Genomic DNA, 23,634 nt, shown 5'->3' on the forward strand with positions numbered 1-23,634 from the left:
TTAATCTTTCAAAAATATATAATATAAATCAATCTTGATTATAATTTTTCTAAGGAAACCTAGCTGCAGAATTATCAGTGCTTTTAGTTAACTGCTACGACATTCATATATTATTAGCTTTTAATTTGTACACTTGTAATTGGCACACTCATTGAATCTAGCGAAGTTTGGAACATGGAAAGGCACACATAAATAGTTGTTAAATTGAAATTAAATTTAAAAATTAAGAAACAGATAATTAGCTTGGATAATTTACATCCTAGATTTAATCTTAAATTTAAACCTGAGAAAATTTTATCAGATTCTCTAGATTTACAACCTTATCCATCTATGCTTGTCACAAAATAACTTGCAAATTCTTTGTCAGTTCAAGGGATTCCAAAGAAAAATTTCATAGATCTTCTAACACAAAACTACTTTTTTCAGAGTTTGTGCCTTCCATAAGATTTGAGCAAAAAAATGCAGCGTTAGGGGAAAAAAGCCCCACAATTTATATCAAAATGCAAACTGTGTCAGAATTGATACTGGTGGAGAACAGCTCCCATGCTCCACATGATTTATGTAATTAGGAATACTATGGAAACCAGAAACAGCAAAGCGAAGAAAGCAGTATTCACAAGCAGGTTTTATAAGGGACTTCAGAATCTGCTCTGAACTTCTTGAATAATCTGTTCAGTATTCCAGAATCTCCCTGCTGGAAGCAGGGTCCTCATTATAACCACAAGAGTGCTAATAAAGGTTAGCCTCTGAACTAGGGATTAGAAGGCTCTTTCTTTTTGGAAGCTGCAAACTAGTAACTTTGATGATCTTCTTGAAAAGAAAGACAAAGCACACTCCAAGAACAATGTTTCCACTAACTAGGAAGGTATAGAAAACATAAGAAAATGATACGCCTAAGTACTTAGAAAGGAAGTATAAATTATCTTAATATACTGAAAAAATTGCAAAAATAAAATTTATTAACAATTAAAGAGCTTTCCATAAAAAAAAAGAGAAGCATTGGCCTAACATGATAGTTATAAAGTATAACAGAAAAATTGATTTGAAAAATCCACTTGACTTTTCAATCCCAACTACAGATTTTAAGGTATAAATTATTTTTTAAGCATTTTAGTGGCTATTTATAATATTCTATGCCAAAGAAGACGCTTAGTGTTCTTAACCAATGGTTTTCTCTCTTTCCTGTACAGTTCTTTTCCCTGTTTCTAAAGCAAAATTTCATTCTGTTAAAGAAAAGCATCACATAAAGATTTACAAGAAAAAAGGACAATGATTTAGAAAGGATCATAGATACTTTTCAACCTTGGAAAAAGTGTAAACCAAGATGTTTCTATGAACTAGCAAAACCCACTTTATATCCTTATCCACATATAGATATAAGACTACATGTACATAGATCTATCTCTCTGTCATCTGTCTACATGTCTTTCCCAGAGAAGGAACTTCAGGGCGTTGTTTTCCAAACCACGAGCATCTCCTTCCAACTAACGCTTCACTCAGGAAGGTGAGCTGGCCCCTGTTACCCTGTGTCCCTTTCATACCTGTGTGCCTGGCTACGAGGAGCATTTCCCCTTATGTTTGAGGCCTTTCTTAGAGGTGTCCTACCTATTTCTTCCTATTTACATAAACTTCGCTTTTCTCTAATTTCAATATTTTCTTTAAGCAAGTCCAAAACATTTTTTATCAGATAAATGGTTTAGAAATTAGTCATTCCTTAAATGTATCAACATGCGTAGATCAAATGGAATCATTCCATTAAGATCATTTCCACCACTGGAAAGGCTTGAAGTTACTGGGATGATCACTTTTTATCCATTTTGTTCATGCTCATTATGACCATGGGGAAATCTGAAGTTAACCCAATAGTTCTAATGGATTTGGAGTTAAGACTGAGGATGCTGGGTAAATAAATCATACGACCAAAAAAAAGTAACTTCACTAGAGAGATGATGACATTTTTCAGTTTGGTAAAAGCAATGCCCAGCGAATGACTATTGGATGAATAAATATAGCCTAGATATACTGTGGATAGTCTTTTAGGTAAGTTTTAGGACCACGAACCCAGCAATGCACAATCACTTCATATTTGTAACTTCACTTCGTTTGACCTAATGAAAATCTGACCAAAATTTGACAAGTAAATGTAAATATACCAGAATTTTGAAGCACATTTATGGTATGTATGATTGTTTTATTTTAATTGTCCATATAAATTATTTTGAAGAGTAGGAGGGAAGACATCAGAGGAAAACAGAATGATTTGGTAATGAAGCATTAACTAACTACACAGGAGAAGGCCAACAGCAGGTATTTAAAAAGTTCCTGGGAAATCCTCATGTGCTTTATTCTACCCCGTCATAAACCATGCTACTATGGGAGAAGACATACGATGAAACTTCAATAACATAGACTTACTGTTAGAGTAAGGTCGAAATAGCTATTTTAAATGATAACGGTAATTCCCTCTAAGAACTCCAAACACAATGAGTTCAAATGCTATTCATAAGAAAATAAACTCTTCAGCCTCCAGGCAGACCTTATATTAAAACCATTTTATCGTTGATAAGAAGCTTGAATTTATATGGATTGGAGCAAAGATTGTTGACAAGGAACCGAAACTTCCTCTAAAGGGACATCACAATGCTAGTGGAACCGACCAAACAGATGCAGACTGAAATGACCCGTCAAGGTGTACGCCTCGGGAATATACCCCTCCCACCAGCATCCTACTGTAACAGGGACACTTCATATACTACTTTTGAACCTATCACAGAAAGCTGAAAAGATGAGTTTTTATTATAGTTTCAAAAAGCACTGGATATCATTAAAGGCTTTAGTAACCTGCTTCCAATTATAAATTAAATTAAAATTTGTCAATTAAATACCCAGATCACAATTTATGCAATACTGTCGTTTTCACTTTTCAGGCAGATACGTGAGACTGTGGGGAAAACGAAACAGCACTGCCCAGAGCACAGTCACCTATAAAGCAACCTCCATACGCCCTGCCACAGGAAGTTTTTGGTCTCAGTCTCAAAAACACACCGCTACTGTTAGTTAGCAGCAGCACGTCATTGGGAAATTTCCCACCAACTGGGCTGGAATTTATTTTTTAAATGAAGTTTATCCAAAAAGTCTTTTTTTAAAAATAAAACACAGTGAGTTTTTCAAAGATGCTCAGATTTGAGGGCTTCCCATCCAGAAAGTGTGCCTGGAGGGACCTTGACCTAGTGTCAAGGTGTGTGCACATATTAATGCTCCTTGCCCCGCTTTGGGTAATAGTTGGAAAACTCCAGGTCCCAGAGCAGCCAACAGGCACCACTCAACCACATGGTCTGCTGGGAAGATTGAAAGACGGAGAGCATACCGTCTCGTATGTTGTTTGATTTAGATCAGTATATTTTCATTCAAACAAAACTAAACTAACAGCTGCTGTGTACTTTTGTTTACATGCTATATGTCAAATCTTATTGTCTCTAAGGTACTTACGAGAAAAGATTTAGCAGTCGCTCTCTTAAATACCAGTGCCTACCCAAATTTGGATTTTTCCTCCACTGAACAAAATGACAAGCACAAGACGGCTGTACTTAGAGCGATCTTTCACAGCTGCTTTAGTTTTGCAGTGATCCTATTAAACTGACGGGATATTGCCTGCGGGGTCTACAGCACTATAATACTTCTGTGAGAGACATTGATTTGTATCATAGGATCAAACAGAACGGGGATGCATCGGGGAGAAGAACTTCGTAGGTCACATTGTTTTTACCTGAGTAAAATATAATTTATACAGTGCGACCTTTACAGGACACCTGGTTATTTTAATTGCCGACAAGTGGGTGAACGTTGACACTAGGGCTTAGGAAGTATGAAATCTTAGGAATGCTCTGTTTTGAAAATGCAGTCTGAGTCATGTCTTTTCTTAAACTGAACGAAGTAGCTGTGCATTAAATATGCTGGCACATCTTCTGCTTGAGCAAGTGGACCGAAATGGTGTGAATTGTTAATGCCTTGCTGCTTTGGTTCACGGCTTGTGATTGATCATTTGTAACTATATCTACTCCTTGTTCCATGAAATCAAGTATGGAGTAATGGGTTCATCAGATTTTGGGGTTAAATTGAGAGTGAAGAGGTACTGTGTGTGGAAATAAGAGTTGCCATGTTCAGGGCTGGCCTTGTAACAGCATGGAATCTAAAGGCGATATTCAAAACCACTTCACTCATCATACGCTTACTGATTCTGAATAGGGCCCATTTGCAGGGGACATTTGGTAGTTTTCCAATACGCTTTATGCCTCTTTCTACTTCCACCACCATGCACATCTTTTTCCACCCCCCCAGTAGCGCACTGGTGGAACGGGTCAGCATACACAATTCATTGATTTAAATAATTTGATTTATACAAATAGAAATGAGCTAGGATTCTATTGTCTGAGTCTTGCCTTTTCCTTCAACAAAAATAATAGTGTGTGTGTCTTGAAAATACAAGTATTCTGTGGACTCAATTTTGGGGGCATTTAAAACATTTGATATGTAGTTGTAATGTAAAATAACTTAATTCAATTGGTATATGTATATACTTAAGGTTGCTTAAAGGAATGTTGAGAATTAGCCATACCTAATCTATTTTTGTATCTATGGTCTATACCAATACATAACAATTGAATATATATGATTTGATTTTGGGCTTTAAAGCTCTTTAAAATTTAGAGTACTATCTTAAAGTTAGTTTTGGAAAGTATAATGTATGAACCATAACAAATATAACTAACAAAAATTAGAAGGCCTTTAGAAATGTCACTGTATAATTGCTTGGTATAATAAATGACACATTTTTACATTATTATTTTTTATTTTTGTTACTATTCAGAAAATCTTAACACAAACTGTATTAACTGAGGAACAAATTAACTTTTGACCCAGTAGGAAATGTTGTAATTAAAAACTTTGTAAAACAAAAACAAAAGCAAATATACTACATACTACATATGTAATACTATATATTACACTTACATATATAACTTACAGTCAAAAGCAAGCTAGTTGTAAAATGTCTCAAAATTCTACTGTTATATTATAAAGTCACAATTAACACAAATCTAAAAAGTATGTCTAGATCCCTTTCTTTCTTTCTTTCTTTCTTTCTTTCTTTCTTTCTTTCTTCCTTTCTTCCTTTCTTCCTTTCTTTCTTTCTTTCTTTCGTCTCAAGAGCAGGAATCATGATAACACCTGACATACACACACCTAATTCAGAGAGACCTAGGAGTCAGATAATGTGGGAAAAGCTGTTTTGGCCTCCTTGGATGCAAATATTAAGTAAATGGATTACTTATATTTAAACATTTTATTTAGGATATAAAATACATATGTCATAAAAATTTATATATTCAATGTAATAAATTAAAAAGTCTTAATAATTTCAGCAATTCCAATAGAGGGTTCCTTCCTCCTTGAGATTTATTTCTCCATGTTTGTTTCACAAAAGTAGAATCTTCTTGAATTAGCATTTCTTACATTTTGGTATAATACATGTTTGTCTATGATTTCATCTTTCTTCTAACAACTCGTAGGAGGAAGAAAACTAATCTCTGCTAAATCATATTATTTTACAAGGAGAGCTTTATAAAAAATTGTTTTTTAACAGGTAGTAACAATTAGGTTGTTTTCATTGGCAATTATGCTTAATGTTTTTTTGTAATGAACTTCTAAGACCACAGAGAAGTCATTGAAATCGGAGTGAAATGTTTGGTATCGGAGTCCAAAGACTGGGGAACAAGAGGTACAGAAACTGGGAGCTAGAAAGACAAACTCAAGGAGAAGAGGAAAAGAGCAGGGACTTTGCTTAAAAAAACAAACAAACAAACAGAAATCCTGAAGAAAGTTCAGCTCAACAAAACCTAGAAGAGATGATCATATCTTCATGAACATAAAAGAAAGTATATGTTTTAAAGACTTCAAAAGGGACTTTGTAACGCATTAAAAAGTCTATGAGCAGATTAGATTGTTTTGTGAATGTTCGTATCACACAAATTCGCGTTCACATATTTAATAAAAGATGACAGTTATCCAATTATAATGGAGTCTCTAACTGCCACTAAAAAGAAAAAAAACTTTTTAAAATCAAGCTTTAACAAAAATCTTAATATTCTCTATAAACCAAAGAGAAGAAATATAAATCACTGACTACTTAGCATTGTCTGTTTCTGCCCAAGCAACCAGGGCACCTCAACCCTGACGCCTGGACAGCACTGAGGGACGTTGAGGTCCATGTCCCAGGAAGCCTGACACCAAGGCAAGGGCACAGGCAGCTCACTCCCAGGGAGGGTCTGAAGACTTCTGAACAGCATCTTTCCTACACAAAAGTGCTCATAACTGGCTGCCTTTGTACATCCCAGTTCTTCCTGGAGAGACTTAAGGGCTGATTAATAACCACAAACACGAGCATCCTGCAGCAAGACACACAAGTCGTTATATCTCATAAAATCTGAGGAATAAAGGTAGATGGGAAAGGGATCCAAGAATTGAAGGGAGGCAGATAAAGAAGATATTTATCCATAAATTTGATATTATTCCCTGAAAAGTTCTGGGACAGATTATAAAATGAATGGTTTGTGAAGTCTTAGAAAAATAAATAGTAATCACTGGGACCCAACATGGGGTAATTTACATATTAAAGGAATATTTAATGAGCATGGAGGGAGACTCTTGGGAAAATTCCCTACGTGGGTCTTGAGATCGCCAATACCAGCATATAACTATTATTTCTTGCAGTGGGAAGCAGGTCCCAACAGAATGTGGCTAACATCTATTGTCCTCAAGCAAGGTACGACTAAATCTGTACGCCTCTTCCCAGATAAATGGGTGTTCTGCAGCAAGGCAGGAGAACATCGAGCGTCTGCACACCTCCTGGTTAAGTCCCATATAATCTATGACTGTTTGCTATTAAATATTTCAATTTAGAAATGACAAAGAAACATGTTGCTTAATAACCAAAACAAGGCAAAAGAAAGTTATGACTGGGTGCTGCCCTGAAGAAAGCAAGAAAAGGAATCTGAACAAATACACACACACACACAGTTGTCCCTGATGGGGCTGAACTGCGGGTCCTAGGCTATACACACTTCTGAGCTGCCCACCCTTAGCTAAGAAAGTAATGCCATTTCCAGGGCCCAACCTATCTGGACCATCACAGAATCCCACTTGTAGCAGAGCAGGAGCAGTGCTAGAAGTACAGGAATGGTACTAGGCATTTTTAGGGCATAAAAGGAGAGGGAAGCATTTTGATTAAGCTCCTTCTCAGTGTTCTGAATTTGAACATCAAAAGGAATCTAAGTACAATGTTTCTCAGAGAAGGACAGCATGCCTAACTATTATGCCATTTTATAATATCTACTGTATTTATTTAGATGCTGTTAATCTCTGGATGACAGACTAGTATCTGAAAGACCTTGGCAGGCTAAATCACTACATAAAAACCTTAGAATTAAAAATTTAGCAGGAACGAATATATAGAGTTCTATCATCATATCTAAAAATCAGCTGTAGTATAAGTACAGGATAAGGAAGACATAGTAGCTTAAAAGCAAATTCTGAGCAAAAACTGGGAAACTCTGGTTGACTTTAAGATCAATATAGGTCAATGATATCAAGTATGTAATAGAAATAATAATGCAATTGTAGAGTATAGGATGAGCTGAAAAAAGAAAGAAGGGGTTGGATTGCTTTACTGGTCATTGATTGACTTGGGAAATCATGGACAATGTGAGGCCCCACAAAGAGGAAGACCAAAAAAATTGAAAAGAGGGAACAGAAAAGAGGGAACAGCTTGATGAGGGTCCAGGGAAGTAGGTATAGAGATTACACATATTTAACCTAAAAAAAGACTTAAATCATACATGTTCAAATAGTTGAAAGACAGCCATAGACTTGGAATTAATTTGTAGTCTGTAATTCCTGAGGGCAAAGTGGAGACAAATGGTAAATGTTTAAAAGAACAGATTTCAGATAGCTATAAGATACTTTAAAATAAAAAGAAATTAGAGCTGTCAGAAATGAAATGAGCAATGACTAGAGGAACACTTGTTCATTATTGTGAAATATACATTTGTTGCCTTAAGTTACTGAGTTTGGAGGTAACTTGTTGCATAGCAATGGATAACAAACACAGATTCTGGATAGCAGGTAGTGTAGTATATTCCATTGTTATTCAAAATATTTGCTGCCTTTCCCTGAAGGAAAATTATACAATACTTCCCCTCTATCCATGTCAGGCTTAGCCATGTATGTAACTTGCAATGGCCGTCCCTGTGGTAGGATTATTCATCCCTTATAATAAGGAGATGATATGTGACTCACTTTTACCTAAACCATAGCAGGTACCGTCAACCCACAGTGACACGTAAAATGAGTGAAAAGAGGCCTCTGTATGAGCTACTGAAGTTTTAGTGTCATTTGTTACCATAAAATAATGTATGTCCTAACTGATGCAGGTTGCTGAACTTGACTAGAGAAGAATAATTATGGCGTGGGTATGAAATAGCATGTGCAAAGGTAAGGCAGCTGGACACGGCACAAGTCACGCACTGTCTGAGACACTGAAGGGGCTGATCTGGCTAACACAGAAGGTGCACGGCAGGGAGCTGCGAGATGTGGGTGGTTCAACTAAAGGGGTGGGGCGAGGCCACATCACGAAGGTGCCCGAATGTCAGGATACACAGTGTGTAGGATTGTCTAGACGTGTAAACTCTTAAGCAATAATAATAATAATAATAATAATAATAACAACAACAACAATAACAATATAGCATATATCAGGAAGATTACTCTTTAGCAACATAAAGGATTAAGACATAGGAATAGAATTTGGCTGTCTGCTAGTGAATAGATATAATATAATAATATTCATTACTATGAACAGCTAAATGTATTTGATATCTGTTGCCACAATAATGCTGCATAGCAAACAACGTCAAAACTCAGTGGCATGAAACAATAAACATTTACTTAGTTCATGAGTCTGTAAATCAGCTGGGTGGACTCGGCAGAGTTTGCACACATGTTTCTGAATCAGCTGGCTAACGGCTGATCTAGAGAATTACCTTAGCTGGAATAACTGGGGTAAATTGGTTCTACTCTGCTTCCTTTTTTAAAAATATATTATTGAGGTGAAATTCATGTAACACAAAACCAACCATTTTAAAGTGAACAATCCAATGGCATTCAAAATGAACCACCACCACCTCTATCCGGTTCCGAAAAGAATACCATCATTCCAGAGTAAAATCCCTTATACATTAAGCAATTTCTCCCCATTCCCCTCCCCCCCCAGGTCCTGGCAAGCACCAATCTACATTGTGTCTGTATGAATCTATTTTAGGTATTTCGCAGAAATAAAATCATACATCACCCTTTATTTCTGGCTTCCTCCACTTAGCATGTTTTCAAGGTTCATTTTCAAGGTTCATTAAAGCATTATCAGCACTTCATTCCTTTTCATGGCTGAATAATATGCCATTGCATGTATGTACCACATGTGTTCTACAGTCATCCTTGCACAGACCTTTGGTTTCTGGCTGTTGCTATTATCTATAATGCTGCTATAAATATGTATGCACATGGACTTGCTTGATTATGTTTTCAATTCTTTTGGGGTATATACCTAGGAGTGGAATTATAGGGCCATGCATTTGTCTATGTTTATCTGTGTTTATCTTTTGGAAGAACTGCCAAATTGTTTTCCAAAGAGGCTGAACCATTTTACATTTCCACAAGCAATATACAAGCAATTCTGGAGAGCAAATAATACAAGAAGACTAAGAATTGTGGAGGGGCCTTGACTAGGTGGCTTCACGCCTTGATGGTGCTTTAATATACAAGGACTTTGTGAGTTTTGTTTGCTTTTTAACCTTGGCGATGTCGAGCAGCTTATATTGGACCAAGTAGATAAACTTCCAGTTTTCTAGTTGTATTTTTACTTAAGAGCTTGTATATGGAACATAGGGAGGTCAGCCAGAAATTTTATAATAGGCAAGGGCTATATAAAATTTTAAGTGTGATGGGTCATGGCAACTAAATGCAGGTGGGACTGTTTTCCAATAGCCTTGGCCTTTGGAAAGTGCTGGCCAGGGAGGAGTGGATGATGGTTTTAGTATCCTGAGGAGGACTGTAAAAGCCCTAGCTCCCATAGCTGGTCATGCTTGCCTTTCTGTGAAGGCGGCTACAGCTTACTCCTAAACCCTTCAGTGAACTTTGCCTGTGACTGAAGGTAAGTATGAGATAAAGATTAGATTATTTTGGAAGGTTGAACAATGTTTGCTGCTTTTTTGTGTTGTATAGCCAAATCTGCAGGTCAAGACTTGAAAGTACAAGGTCTGTCCAGGAAGTATCCAGACGTGTAATGTGAAAAATGGAGGCATTTATTGAAGAAGATATAAAAACACTGTACATAGGACAATGATGCCTCAGTATCCTTCAAAGTTATGACCATAAGGAAATCTGGTTCATTGGTAGTGGTTTGAATCAAGTCATTAGCAACTGCAGCACAATGTTCCTTCTGATCTGGTAGCAGGAACTGTGGAACAAATTTTGCCACGACACATTTCATGCCAAGATCCTGTGTCAAAATCTCAGACACAGCAGTTTTGGGAATCCCCAGCTCAGCTTCTAGTTCTCGCACTGTCAGTTGCCAATCTTTGTTGATTGCAGCCCGTACACATTCAACATTCTCAGGTGTTCTGCTTGTTGCAGGCCACCCAGAATGTGGATCACTTTCAACAGATTTTCAACCATCTTTGAAGCATTTGTGCCACACTTTTATTTGTGCTGCACTCACTGCATCATCCCTGAAAGCCTTCTAAATCATCCAAATAGTTTCTGTGAAGAAATGTTCAACCTTAATGCAGAATTTGATGCAGATTTGTCATCAGTCTACTAGGTCAGTCATTTTGAATGCAATGGCCACACAGCACACATGCTCACTCAGTGGTGTCTACAGCCCCCCACTGACTAGTACAGTGAAGTTGTCACTGTTTGCACATGCACATTCTAGTCTGATCTCCTTGACTGCCAGGTTACACTGATGTCATGCAAACTGTTCTCATTATATTAAAGTGGTTGGACTTCTTCTGGATAGATCTTGTAAAGGGCAGCTGAGTTCTGCATGTACTGCAGTGTGGTTCTATCTTTAAATTGTCAATACCAGGCCAGATAGGCAGCATTGAATCCCCTGCCTCAAATTCTAATCTTCATTATGTTATTTAAAACTGCATTCTAGCCCCTGGCTGGTATAGCTCAGTGGATTGAACGTGGGCTGCAAACCAAAGTGTCGCAGGTTTGATTCCCAGTCAGGGCACATGCCTGGGTTGAGGCCCCAGCCCCCAGCAACCACATTTGATATCTCTCTCTCTCCCTCCCTTCCCTCTCTAAAAATAAATAAATAAAACCTTAAAAAAAAACACAAAAAACCCTGCATTCTAGGCCAGAAAAAACTTGTGGATGAGCTAATCTTGAAGTCACATAGCCTGTCCATAAGCTTTTAAAGTAACCTCAACCAACCAACCTAAGTTGGCTCTGAATTTATTTGTCACGTAAATGTTGCTCATAGTTCTAAATTTCAGAAACCCAAACTTCAGCTTCACGCACAAAAAGGTGGTAGATTTATTATAGGAACACTCTACTTTCTCCAGTTAAGGTAGAGAAACAACCTGATGAAAGTATTACAAATCTAGGAATAAGATTTGCTAAAAGAGTCAAGAAGAAAGGAAAGTGTTTTTAAAATAACTTCAATTTTACAGACACACAGATGTGGAGAACAAACTGATGGTTGTCGGAGGAGATGTGTGTGAAAATGGTGAAGGGGAATGGGAGGTACAAAGTTCCAGTCACAATTCATGAGCCACGGGGATCATGCACAGCATAGGGAAGACACTCGACAGTATTGTGAGAACGTGGTACGGTGACGGTGACTACCAGAGCTATTGCAGTGACCACTTTGTTAGGTACATAAACATTGAATAACCATTGTACACCTAACACTCACATAACATTGTATGTTGACTATAATTTTAAAACCATTTAAAATGAAATAAAATATGCTTCAATCCTATGATGAGAACACAGCAATGTATGCAGGGAAACAAGGAAAAGGAAGGCTTGTATGGCTGGAGACTGCCTTAGAACAAAGACAGCATCTGATCTTAGCATACACACTTTCAGATATGAGAAATATAAACTGACATCCTGAAGACCAGGGTTGAGCGTGCAAGGGATACACCCAAATCTACCTACTCTGAAAAAGGTTAATACAAAAAGAGAAAATATTTTAATTCTTACAAAATCAGAAAACAGTAACCGAGGCCCAGTGAAAACTCACAGGAATAAAAATAAGATCTTAGGGAACAAATTCAGAACAAACCCCCAGAGAAGCCAGAATCCCAAACACTAAAGAGATGGTTATGTTACAGATAAATTAAGTAAGAGAAATGGAAAAATCTCTTCGGAGGATGAGACCATTGTACAGAGTACACATAAAATCTGAACAAATTGGAGAAGGGCTGCTAGGAAGATTAGCATAAAATACTAAATAAAAAGTCTTTGGTGAACTCCAAAAATGTATGGGCCTACGATTTTAAAAAAGGCAATGGCAAGACGAATGATATTACAGGGATCCAAGCAGAACAACAACAGATCAAAGAGCCCAGATCTAAATTAGATGTTGGATGGTGGGAAAATACATCCTGGGTCCGATTATTTAACTCAGGGAGGTGAAAATGGATAAGACTGGTTTGAACAAAGGATGCTATTGACAAAGTTGGAACTTATTGACTTTATCTCTCTCACTATGAGAGACACTGCGAGAAGAATATCTGCAGGAATATGTTAGAAAAACACAAGTGTGGAGCAGAAAGCTAAGGGACACTAAGAGAAAAAAAGAGAAAGAACTCTGCTGCAGCAAACAGTGCAGCAAAAGCCGGTGCATGAAGGAAACTTTTCTGAAAGGAAGAGAGCACAGCAGAGCCAAATCCTGAACACTGCAGGAAACAAGGACAGAAACATGAACTCGAGTGTGTCTTCAGGAGGAAAGGGCAGTAGTATTGGTCCTCACTGGGCACCTAAGAAAATGAGCCTCAGCAACATGAACAGCTCATGAAAATCAGAAATTCACCAAAAGCTATTCTCCAATGGAAGCCAATATGGAGATGGAGCGGCGAAAGCTGAGCGGTGAAGTATGTTTCTTAAGCTTAAATAATTCTGTAACCACAGGTGATTGTTCCAGCAGCCACTGTGCCCCAGGATTGAAAGCAGTGCTCCCAAGACAAGGTGGACGCTGTGCCCCAAGAAAGGACCTATCCTCAGTCAGCACAGGGGGGGCAACACCATGGAACTCAGAGGGAAAAGGACATAAAGTTGTTGAGAATATTTCACAAAGGGGAAACACCAGTACATCGAATAAGTCTTTATGACTTTGCCACCAATGCAAATTTCCAAAGTTGCAAGAATGTAGCCTCGAAGGGACCTCTTTGAGAATAATAAAGGTAATATTAGCAGCAATAATCACAATGTTATATAATGCTTACCAAGTGTCAGGCACTTGTTTGAAGGGTTTCACATATAATTTGCTTAATCCTTACAACGGCCTATTAAGATAAGTACTCTAATCTCTAATTTACAGAGCAGAAAACTGACTCTCAGAGAAATAAAATAATCTGTCCAAGGTCAGACAATAAGTGGCACAACGGGAATTTGAACTCTGGCTCCAAACTCAGAGCACTTAACCAACATTTCATTCAGCCTCTTAGAGAGGAGACAGTAGACACTGGTCAATGTTTCCCTCAAGATAGTACGAAAGTACACAGTACTGTAGTTAATGCTTTGATGAGAGATTGCTTCCCAGTGAGTGATGTCACAGGTCATAGGCCCTGCTCAACAGCATAAATCAACTAGCATCTTGAATAAAGACTGACATAATGCTTTCTCTTCTGCGTCTCCCTTCCCTTAGTCTCTGCTATGGTCTCTGTCGGCAGTCCCGCGGGTCTGGATCGTGCCAAACATCGGGTCCCAGCATCATTTTGCTAGGAATGGCCACATTAGAAACTGAGGACCGGCTCCTGTTCTGAAGGTGCTGGTGTGGGGGCTGATGTTGTGATCATCTTTTGGGTCAGCTGGAAACAGGGCACATGACAAAGTTGGTGTAGACCCAGCTCAGATTCTGAGGTCCTGAGGGAGGGCACCCACCTCGGGGACCCAGACGGTAGCTCCTGGAGAAATTCCAGCTCAAACCAGGCATCCAGAAGCCATCTGGCTGACACCGGGACGAATAAAAATTAGACAGGACCTTCATTTCACTGAATTTTAACTTAAGGAGTTAAAAACTTTTACTGGGTTTCAACGTACAAAGGTGAGATTATTTAATTTTGGAATTTACTTCTGTGTAGACTTTAAATTTTTATTTTTAATTATTGGGGAATTTTTACACTTTGAATTTAATTTCTTCATGACAAAAATCAATAATGGGCAAGAGTTACCATTCAAATTCAGAGTATCTCTACATTATTTAAATTTTGGGATTGAAACGTGTTAATCCTGTCATTTGATCTCATTGCAGAATTTCTGAAGAACTTGTCAAAGAATGAATATACAGCTACTCGGGGCACTGTGGCTGGGCATAATTTGGGGTGGCAAATGGAACAGGAAATTAACATTCAGTGTTTAATAGCATGGCCTTGGAACCAATTTAATTAATGTGCTATTCTAACTTCGTATCTTCTAGGGTAAATTTCACATTACCCACCACGATCTGGATGGATCCACCCAGGAGCAGGGTGTGGTTATTGGAAGAGCAGACTCATAAAGTTCCCGAGAGACTTAAGCTCTTCCTCCCCGAGTGGGAGAGTGACTCCTCTGGTTCACCATATGCAATAATTAAGCCAAAGGAGTTATGAGAACAAAGAGCTGGGCCTTGTCAGGGGTGATAGAGTGTTACTATGTAACAACATCAAAATCTGGCCCTGACCATATGTGTTCTGCTGCGTTAATGTGCTTCAATAGCACCAACTAGCTCACATGTGATTGGTAAGTAGGGGAATGACATCAGTACGGTATGGAAGTTTGGTTGGTGAATTTGTGCCTTTTTCTCAGCAAACGAGGCCAAGACAGTAGGAGTAGAATTCTATCCTTTATCAAGAAAGACAAAAAGACCTTAGTACAGCTGCTGTTCTGGGGTTCCCTTCCCAGAAAGGTACACTCTCGGCCTTACATGTCTCTGTGGGAGTTTCACTTCTCTGTGGCCTCCTTAAAGACAGTGTCACTGGCCCTGGCTGGTGTGGCTCAGTGGGTTGAGCACAGTCTACACACCAAAAGGTCGCCGGCCTGGTTCCCAGTCAGGGCACATGTCTGGGTTGCCAGCCACAGCCCTGGGTTAGAAACAATAGATCCATGTTTCTCTCTCTCTCCCTTTCTCCCTCCCTTCCCCTTTCTCTAAAAATTAAATAAAGGTTTTTTAAAGATTAAAAAAAAAGAAAAGAAAAGAATGCCCCACTGGATCAATCCTCCAAGTGGATTTCCATCTGCCTGTCTCACACTTAAGTATTGGTTTGGTACAGTTTTAACACCCTCTGAAGCAGCACTCAGATGCCTACTCAGGCTGATTATATTATGTCCTAAATTAATAATTACTATTTTTAGTTAGCATTCTGGTTTTAAAGACGCATAGATTTTGAATGATCTTCCTCAACTCCATTTTATCCATAACCCTTTTATTTTGGTGGGAGTGATTTTGCAGAATGCACATTTAATGCATATATTATGCCCCAGCAGAAATGTTGTACTGGCATGTTGACCATATATAGGAATACAGCATCTTTACACAATGGGTAGTTGTCTTCTTCTATAGAAAGAATAGATCTACATAGGAGCCACAACCAAAGAACCTTTCCACATGTAACAAAATACATTGCTTTATTCAAGTCTTCTATTTAGAAATCTAAAACTATAAGCAATTTTCAAATCCTATGGGTTTGTAAAGGTTTTACTAGACTCAATAAAGTAAAGGGAATTTCATGTCATATCAAATATGTTTATTTCTCAAAGCATATGAGGAAAACTTGAAAGTATACCTAATTCCAGAGACAGACTCATAGATGGAGAACGGATGACAGCTAGTGGGGGTGGGGAATGGTTAGGGGTGGAGGGACTGAGCAAAAAGGAAAAAGGATTCATGGACATGGACAACAGTGTGGTGGCTGCTGCGGGTAGGAGGATATAAAGGGACTAAATGGTAATGAAAAAATACAATAAAGATTATATATTTAAAAAATAAAAAAGAAAGAAAACAACAAAAAAAGAAAGTATATCTAATTCCAAAAAAGAAGCAACAGATAGAAGATACATTTTCTGTGTGTATCCATTACTTTTAGTCCTTGGTGTGATTATGCTTCTAATGTATGCTTAAAAATAAAAATAATTGCTGTGATCTTAACATTCAACATTATTAAGTGACTTTTTCAGATCCAAAACAGAGCAAGCAGGCAAGCAAAAAACAGAAACAAAATACAAAAACATACAAAAAAAACCCTTATATATCAAATCAGAGTATTAGCATTTATCTATTTAAATTAAGAGATAACTTTTGCATAGCACTTGATCTTTCCTAAGTTGAAGTTCAGAAAACCATCAAACATAAAAGTTCAGGGATCTCAATCATGCGATATGCAAAATCACACTAACAAAGAAAAAAGAAATGCAAAAACCTAATGTTAAGTGAGTGGTATGCTACAGACTGGAAGTTCCTCCAACAGGATTAACTTCTCTGTGTTTTAAGTCCAGTGAATTTGTTATGCTCCCACATGTTAGTAGTTGCATAGGCTAATTTCAGCTGGCATGAGCTTTTATAAGTATGCAAAAACACAGGGTGAGGCACACATTAAAATGTGATAATAGCACACGTCTTGGACACATGAAGCATGAGGCATGAACCTTGAATGACTCTGGCATCCATGAAGTATCACACCTCAGAGTCAGAGACATTCTGTTTTGTTAAGCAATTTTGTTATTACCACATTTGGGAGGGGGGAAATCAAACCTCCAAAAAGAAATCTTTAATCTTAACCAGAGTACCTTATAGATTTCAATTCTAGCAATTAACTCAAATCTAAAATTTTAGGTGAGCTGGAAATAATTCAAAGCTAGATACAATCTTTACAAAATAAGTTATTTATTTATTTTATTAATGCATGTTTAAGGATTATAAAATATTGTTGATCATAAAGAAAAGTTTAGCCAGCATGATGGGGAAGGGGGATAAAATGGCAAAAAACCCAAAAAATCTTTAATAATGATACTCTCCCCACCCCTCAAAAAAATAAAAAATAAGGAAGGATTCCCTGAGTTAATGTGTCTTACAAGCAAATAACTATCTAATGCTCCTAGATAATGGGCATCTATAAGTGCTTTACAAACTTCAGATGAAAACCCCTAATTAAAAGTAATTATCATATCTAACACAAATATTGAAAATGACTAAGAAAAATAGATTTATTTTCTAAATGCACACATATATGTACTCCTTAGAAAATAAATTTAAGTTCGGAACAAAAAGTATCAAAATATCACAGTGATCACTCAAGAGTATTAATCAAGAGTGTCAAAGCCAGGAAAGTTTGCTTTTACAGAGTACAAGAAAGGATGTTAGACAGAAAGGGGAGTATCCGGGACAGCCACACCCTAAAATGACTTTCAGTTGTCTTGCAGTTAGAGTCTGCCACTTTATATTTTGTTCTGGCAGGTGGAATTAAGGTTTCAGTGATGTGAGAGGCTCTTAACAGTGGCACATTTCACAGTGTTATTAGTAGCACTATTCAAATAATAGTGACTACTAATAAAGTAATAAAAAATAGATTTTAAAAAAGTAAAGCAATAGTAGTAATTATTATTAATAGTAATTTAATAGTAGCACACACGTGGAATTCATGATATTTTTGCTTTCAGAGACTAGAAAATCAGTGCCTTTAAGAAATAAAAATGGAGGTCTCCTATTTTTACAAAAATATACAATAAAATTGTGTTAAAGCACATATCAAAACTTCTGAAAAAACTTCTAGAAATTAGCCCAAATATTTTTTAAAATCTCTGAGCATACAGTAATACAATATTTCATTTTTCTTTTGAAAGCTTATACCAAAGAAATTAATAAATTATGAAAATGTATCACTTACTTTTGTTTATTAAGTTATGGTTTATGAAGGTTAAAATACCCATTGATTTCTTGAAAAATCTAAGCTTGCTTTGTGCTATGGAGTGAATGTGTGTGTTCCCCTGCCCCCCCAATTCGTATGTTAAAACCTCATCTCCAATGAGATGGTATTTGGAGGTGATTAGGTTATGAGGGTGGAGCCCTTCCGAATGGAATTAATGTCCTCCTACCAGAAACCCCAGAAATCACCCTTGCCTCTTTCGTCACATAAAGACACACTGAGGAGAATCAGGAAGCAGGGCCTCAACAGAAACAGAACCTACTGGTACCTTGGTCTGAGTACCAGCCTCCACAACTGGGAGAAATAAATGCTTGCTGTTGAACCCACTCAGTCTGTGGGGTGTTTAGGGTGGGAGGCAGGGATGGGTGGGGTGAGGGGGTGTGGTGGGGTGAAAATGGAGACAACTGTACTTGAACAACAATTAAAAAATAAGTAAATAGATAAATAGTAGCCCAAATGGACTAAAACATGATGAAATAAAAGATTCCCAACATTTTTATGCCCTTTCATGATTTCCCTTTGTGTAAGGAAGATATATTATTCATGTTAAGTTAAGCTCTTTTATTATATCTGTTTTCCTTTTAAGTGTATAAAGTAAAAACAAAAGTATATAAATACCTTTCATAATATTATCATATAGTTTACAAAATCTTTGCCACTTACCTTTTGAAATATCTTTAATTTTTCGGCCATACAAATCAAAGAGATATTTGGCTGGTGAATTTAGGTTCATTCTCGTTGTGCAAGCATCTAAAACCTATGCAGGAAAAAAAAGCCCTATAAATAATTTATCACAGTAAGCTCTGGCTAAATTAAATATACACTTAGAGTTCTTTCTACACTACATGGCTATTAAGAGTTGTGTTATAAAATGAAATTTAATGATTTATAAAATATTTCTAATATGTGAAATAAAAGGGCAGTTAAAATTGTTAGATGCCAATTATATTTTTAAGACACACAAATGTTAATAAAAAAGAGGAAGAAGATACAAGTATCAAAAAGTGGTTTACACACTATTTAATAAATGGTAGAAATCTTGAGGATTTTTATATTATTCTTGCTATGTTCTACATTTTCCATTAATTTTACAATAAGAGAATATTACTTTTTAAATTAGGTTTTAAGGTACTCTCTTTAGCTTAAATTTTTATAGTTATTATTATTATAGTTATTAGGAATAACTATATTCCTAATAAATTATAAATGTAGTCTGATCACAGTTCACCTTGATATTTATGTTGTCCAGGTTTTAAAAAATGGAATAAACCATATTTCAAGGTTTTCCATGAACCTGAGTCTCAAGAACTTTACTTTTAGTAGTTTCTAATATGCTAAACCTCTTTTCTTAATATTTTAATGTCTTCACTTGTTCTTGATGTAGACTTTGTAAAGGTGTAACAGTCACCTTTCCAACATCAGGGAAGACTTAAGCATCAGCTGGAGAGGCAGTTTTATTTGCACTGTGAGAAAAATTAAAGTAACAAGGAGGGTGGAAAGTATTAGGTAATCTAGGGCAGGTTTTATTAAGATTTTTGAAGTGACTCCCAAATCATGAGCTTGTCCTATTCATTTAAAAGTACATGATATATTCCAAATCCAAACTGAAAGTACTTTGTTTTCCATTTTCATTATTCATTGCTGTAATATGCTATTACAAGAACTGCTGAAGGACGATGTTTGTTATAGGATCATCTGGCGAAAAGGACACCTTCCCACTGCGGATATCACTGGCTCCATTCCTGCCCGCTTCCATCCCTACTATAAAAATGAAGCCCATAATCCTAGTCCCAGTCAAAGCAACTCATTTTCTTAGTGACAATGGACATATTTAAACAATTTAACGTGTATGTTGAGTTAAAGTTGTACTTTCCTTTCAGTGTGGAGAACTACTTTCAAACATCGTGACTGATCTGGTTTATCTAGTTCCTGCATCAAGTGCTTTGTTGCATTTAAAAGGCAAATATTTAACTGAGGGATTTGATTTAACCAAGTAGCCTTTACTGGACTATACGAGATATTCTCAGCCTTTATTCTAAGCCTACACATGACCAATCGTGTTCCCATGTGCCACATACTCCCACGGGCATTCACCAGATTGTGTGTTTCTCGCACACTAGCTGCAATCCAGAGCTTCGGGCAATTCTTCTGAAACTATGTACTACTGCTGTTTTTCTCCAAATCAAGAAGGTGTATCTATATGTGATTAAGGATGAAGTTGTAGGAATGATCTCGCACCCTTTAATTTATGAGGGAAATGTTCCTACTCTCAGTGCTCTACCTAGTCAAATAACAACATACTTGCAATGTCCTTCACATGCGACTCTGCACGCTGTCTTGGGGAGCACATCCACTGACCTCCGATCCGCCTACCTGGAGTGTGTCAATGCAGGAGTTCACTTCCTGACCAGCGCCATGTGTCCTCACAAGTCAGGCACGATGCTCCCTAACTTGGAACAGCTCCTGTGTTGTCGCTGTCCCTACCACTCTCTAGCCCCCTTGGCTCGGATTGGTCTTTGCCACCCAATCAAAGACCTTCCAAGTCCCAACCCTGAGACTCTCTAAAGGTTGAATATCAGTCTTCCTGCCTTCCCTCCCACTCTCCTGGGTCAATGTCTTTAGTGGCTGCTACACGCAAGTTTACATAGGACTCTTTTCCCATGAATCCTAATTCAACCCTAGATAAACCAGCCCATGAATTGAAGCATTTACTAAACGTGCTTGAAACACAATATGCAAAATATACAAGAGAAGGTATCAGGAGGATAAACTGGAGTTTTGTTTGCAACTTCAGGTAGAAAGAGTGGAACATATTAACTGAGAGTGGCATAGGATCCACCCTTACTGTTTTCTTCTAATACTGTAACACAGTTGGTCTCTAACTAGCAAAATTCTCCCATTGGTCGCTTTCTCCCATGTGACTTTGTGCCCAGAGAGTATCCCTTCACCACCACCACCGCCATGCTCATTGACAGAAACCCTTAAGGGAGAAAACTCAGTATGCATTCTCCCTTCGCCAATCATCTGTGCAAACTATTAAGGATCTACAGTCACTCCCACAGGCCCTTACCAGATGCAGCCCCCTCCTTAGGCTCCCCACATTCTCGATCTTCCCATTCTTTGTGTTTAGTTTTCAATCTCTTAATTTTACAAATCTATTATTTAAAAGTGAAGCGAAGCCCCTTTGTACAATTCATAGTCCCTAGTTACTGGTAAAGGTTCAAATATCTAAATATTCTCCAAAGTTATAATTTACTAATTAAACTAACTGAAATACGAGCTACTTAAAGATTGTCCCATTTACTTCAGTTAAAATCTCAATGATTTAAAATTTTATTTCAAATATTGCTACGTTTGAGTCTTAAATCATTCAAGTAAAAATCACATGGTTTTCTAACTCAAAGACTTCTTTTTCACCAATAAAAATGTTTGTGTGAGCCAGGTTTAAAGAGTTAAATGAGTTTAAAAATGGTCATTAGAAAATCAGATAGTAAAAATTAATAATGCATCAGCAACACTGTCACTCTCTCCTACTTTCAGAACATAAGACCCTTGCAGTGTTTAAGCAATGCCAGCCTTCACCAGTCGTGGTCTCAGAGTAAATTATCAGCGGTGTGAATTAGTATTAATATGTTTCTATCAAAAGACCTGAAAGGAGCCTATACTAACAAGGTTGTTCTGATATTTCACAATCGAAAAATAATGGAGCCATCTTCTTGTAATAGGTTAATTAAAAGCCATTTCCACTAATCTGTAACTGTCAAACTTGTTAAAATATTACTTTTACAAATTCACATTACATTAATTTCTTATAGTTTAGGTTGTGGAGAACCCTTCTGATACTGAAATTTCAAATCATCATGCTGTAAAGCCAGGCTCTTCTTGACAAGCACCCGGGAAGAGATCTTCCACAAACTCTTTTTAGTTTAATCTATTTGATTACAGTTCTAGGGGTCACCTCTAGCCCTGGGCAGATCTGGTGCGGTCTGCAGTTGCTGGAGTGACCACGGTGGAGGTGGTCTGGGTTTGGTTCATCACTCCCCATCCAAGGGAGACAGTATGCTTAGCTCGACACCCCTGGAGGCCAAGTGAGCCACACCAACAAGCCCTCAGATTCAACAATGCTGTCCTCCTCAAAGACAGAGAACCTAGTGATCTTTTAACAGGTTTTTATGAATCAATGCCCGGAAGTGTAAGCCCTGATTTGCACCTCCCTACATGCTCTCTTCCGCAGGGGGTCAGGAAACCACACGCTGTAGGCTAATTCTGGCCACAGCCTTTTTCTGTATGGCCTATGAGCTAAGAATTGTTTATATATTATTTTACTGTTAAGAACTAATAAAAAGAAAAATAATATTTTGTCACATTGTCACCGTATGTGAAATTCAAATTTTGGAGCCCATAAATAAAGTCTTGTTGGAAAACAGCCACACTGTTCATTTTGGTACTTTCTATGGCTGTTTTCACGCTACAGCAACGGAGCTGAGTAGCTACTAGAGACCCCAGGGTCCATAAAACCAAAAATATTTACTGTCCATGGCCCTTTACAGAAAGTTTGCCTACTCCCGGTCTACTGCATCATCATTCACATAAAGACTACCATGTTGACAAATCCAAAGGACATTTTCGTAATTGTCATTTACTTTCATCTTTGAATAACATTTGACCACTTCCTCTTTCTTTTAACCTTCTTTCCCCTTAAATTCTGAAATAGGATGATCCACTAAATTTCTCTCCTGGTTTTCTGCCTTCCTCAGACACCCGTTTACTTGAGTTCTGTAAAATCAGTCCTGGCCCTCTTCCTTCCCGCCTCACTCTAATTTCTTTCGTAAGGCAGTCTAGTCAGGGCCCCAGTGTTTCGTCTTCCTCTACATACTCACGACTTTCAAAATGATATGTCTACCCCTCAGCTCTCATCTGAGCTCCGATTATATAATACCTGTTCAGTATCTCCACATATAAACAGACCAAAGATCCCTCAAAGTCAACATGTCCAAGACTAAATCCCTGAGTCCCAGCTCTTCCCCTTCAAGTTCAGTCTTCTTTTGTATCATAGGGAAAAGGGCCTCCATCCATCCAGGGGTGCAAGCCAGAAACTCAAAGGGCATCCTTAATATTCTTAACACCTCACTGTCCTCACCCCTTGTATCCAAGTGATTATCAGGGCCTGTTGACTTTATCTTCTAAAAAGATCTTAGAAAGACACCCACTGTCTCCACTTATTTCTACTACCACACCCGGGTCCAGGCTCTCGTCATCTGTCACCAGGACTCCGACAGCAGGTAACTAACAGTGTCCCTGCATCTACCTGGCCCAACCAACGTGTCCTTCACTGTGCACCAAAGTGCTCAAAACATAAGTCTGGTTTACTCCCCCCTTCTGCTCCCAA

General features: G+C 37.6%; 1 protein-coding gene across 7 annotated transcripts in view; it reads right to left on the reverse strand.

Moving 5' to 3' along the window:
* The window catches only part of DCDC1 (doublecortin domain containing 1), a 360,320-nt gene that overhangs the window by 308,955 nt on the left and 27,731 nt on the right, over nt 1-23,634 (reverse strand). For all 7 annotated transcript variants that reach the window (XM_036029173.1, XM_036029175.1, XM_036029174.1 and 4 more), the window contains exon 5: nt 18,909-19,002. In XM_036029173.1, coding sequence (XP_035885066.1) covers nt 18,909-19,002 — 94 coding nt within the window. The remainder of the gene's footprint in view (nt 1-18,908; nt 19,003-23,634) is intronic.

The sequence above is a fragment of the Phyllostomus discolor genome, chromosome 6 (assembly GCF_004126475.2).
Source record: "Phyllostomus discolor isolate MPI-MPIP mPhyDis1 chromosome 6, mPhyDis1.pri.v3, whole genome shotgun sequence".
In the NCBI taxonomy this organism is placed as follows: Eukaryota; Metazoa; Chordata; class Mammalia; order Chiroptera; family Phyllostomidae; genus Phyllostomus; species Phyllostomus discolor.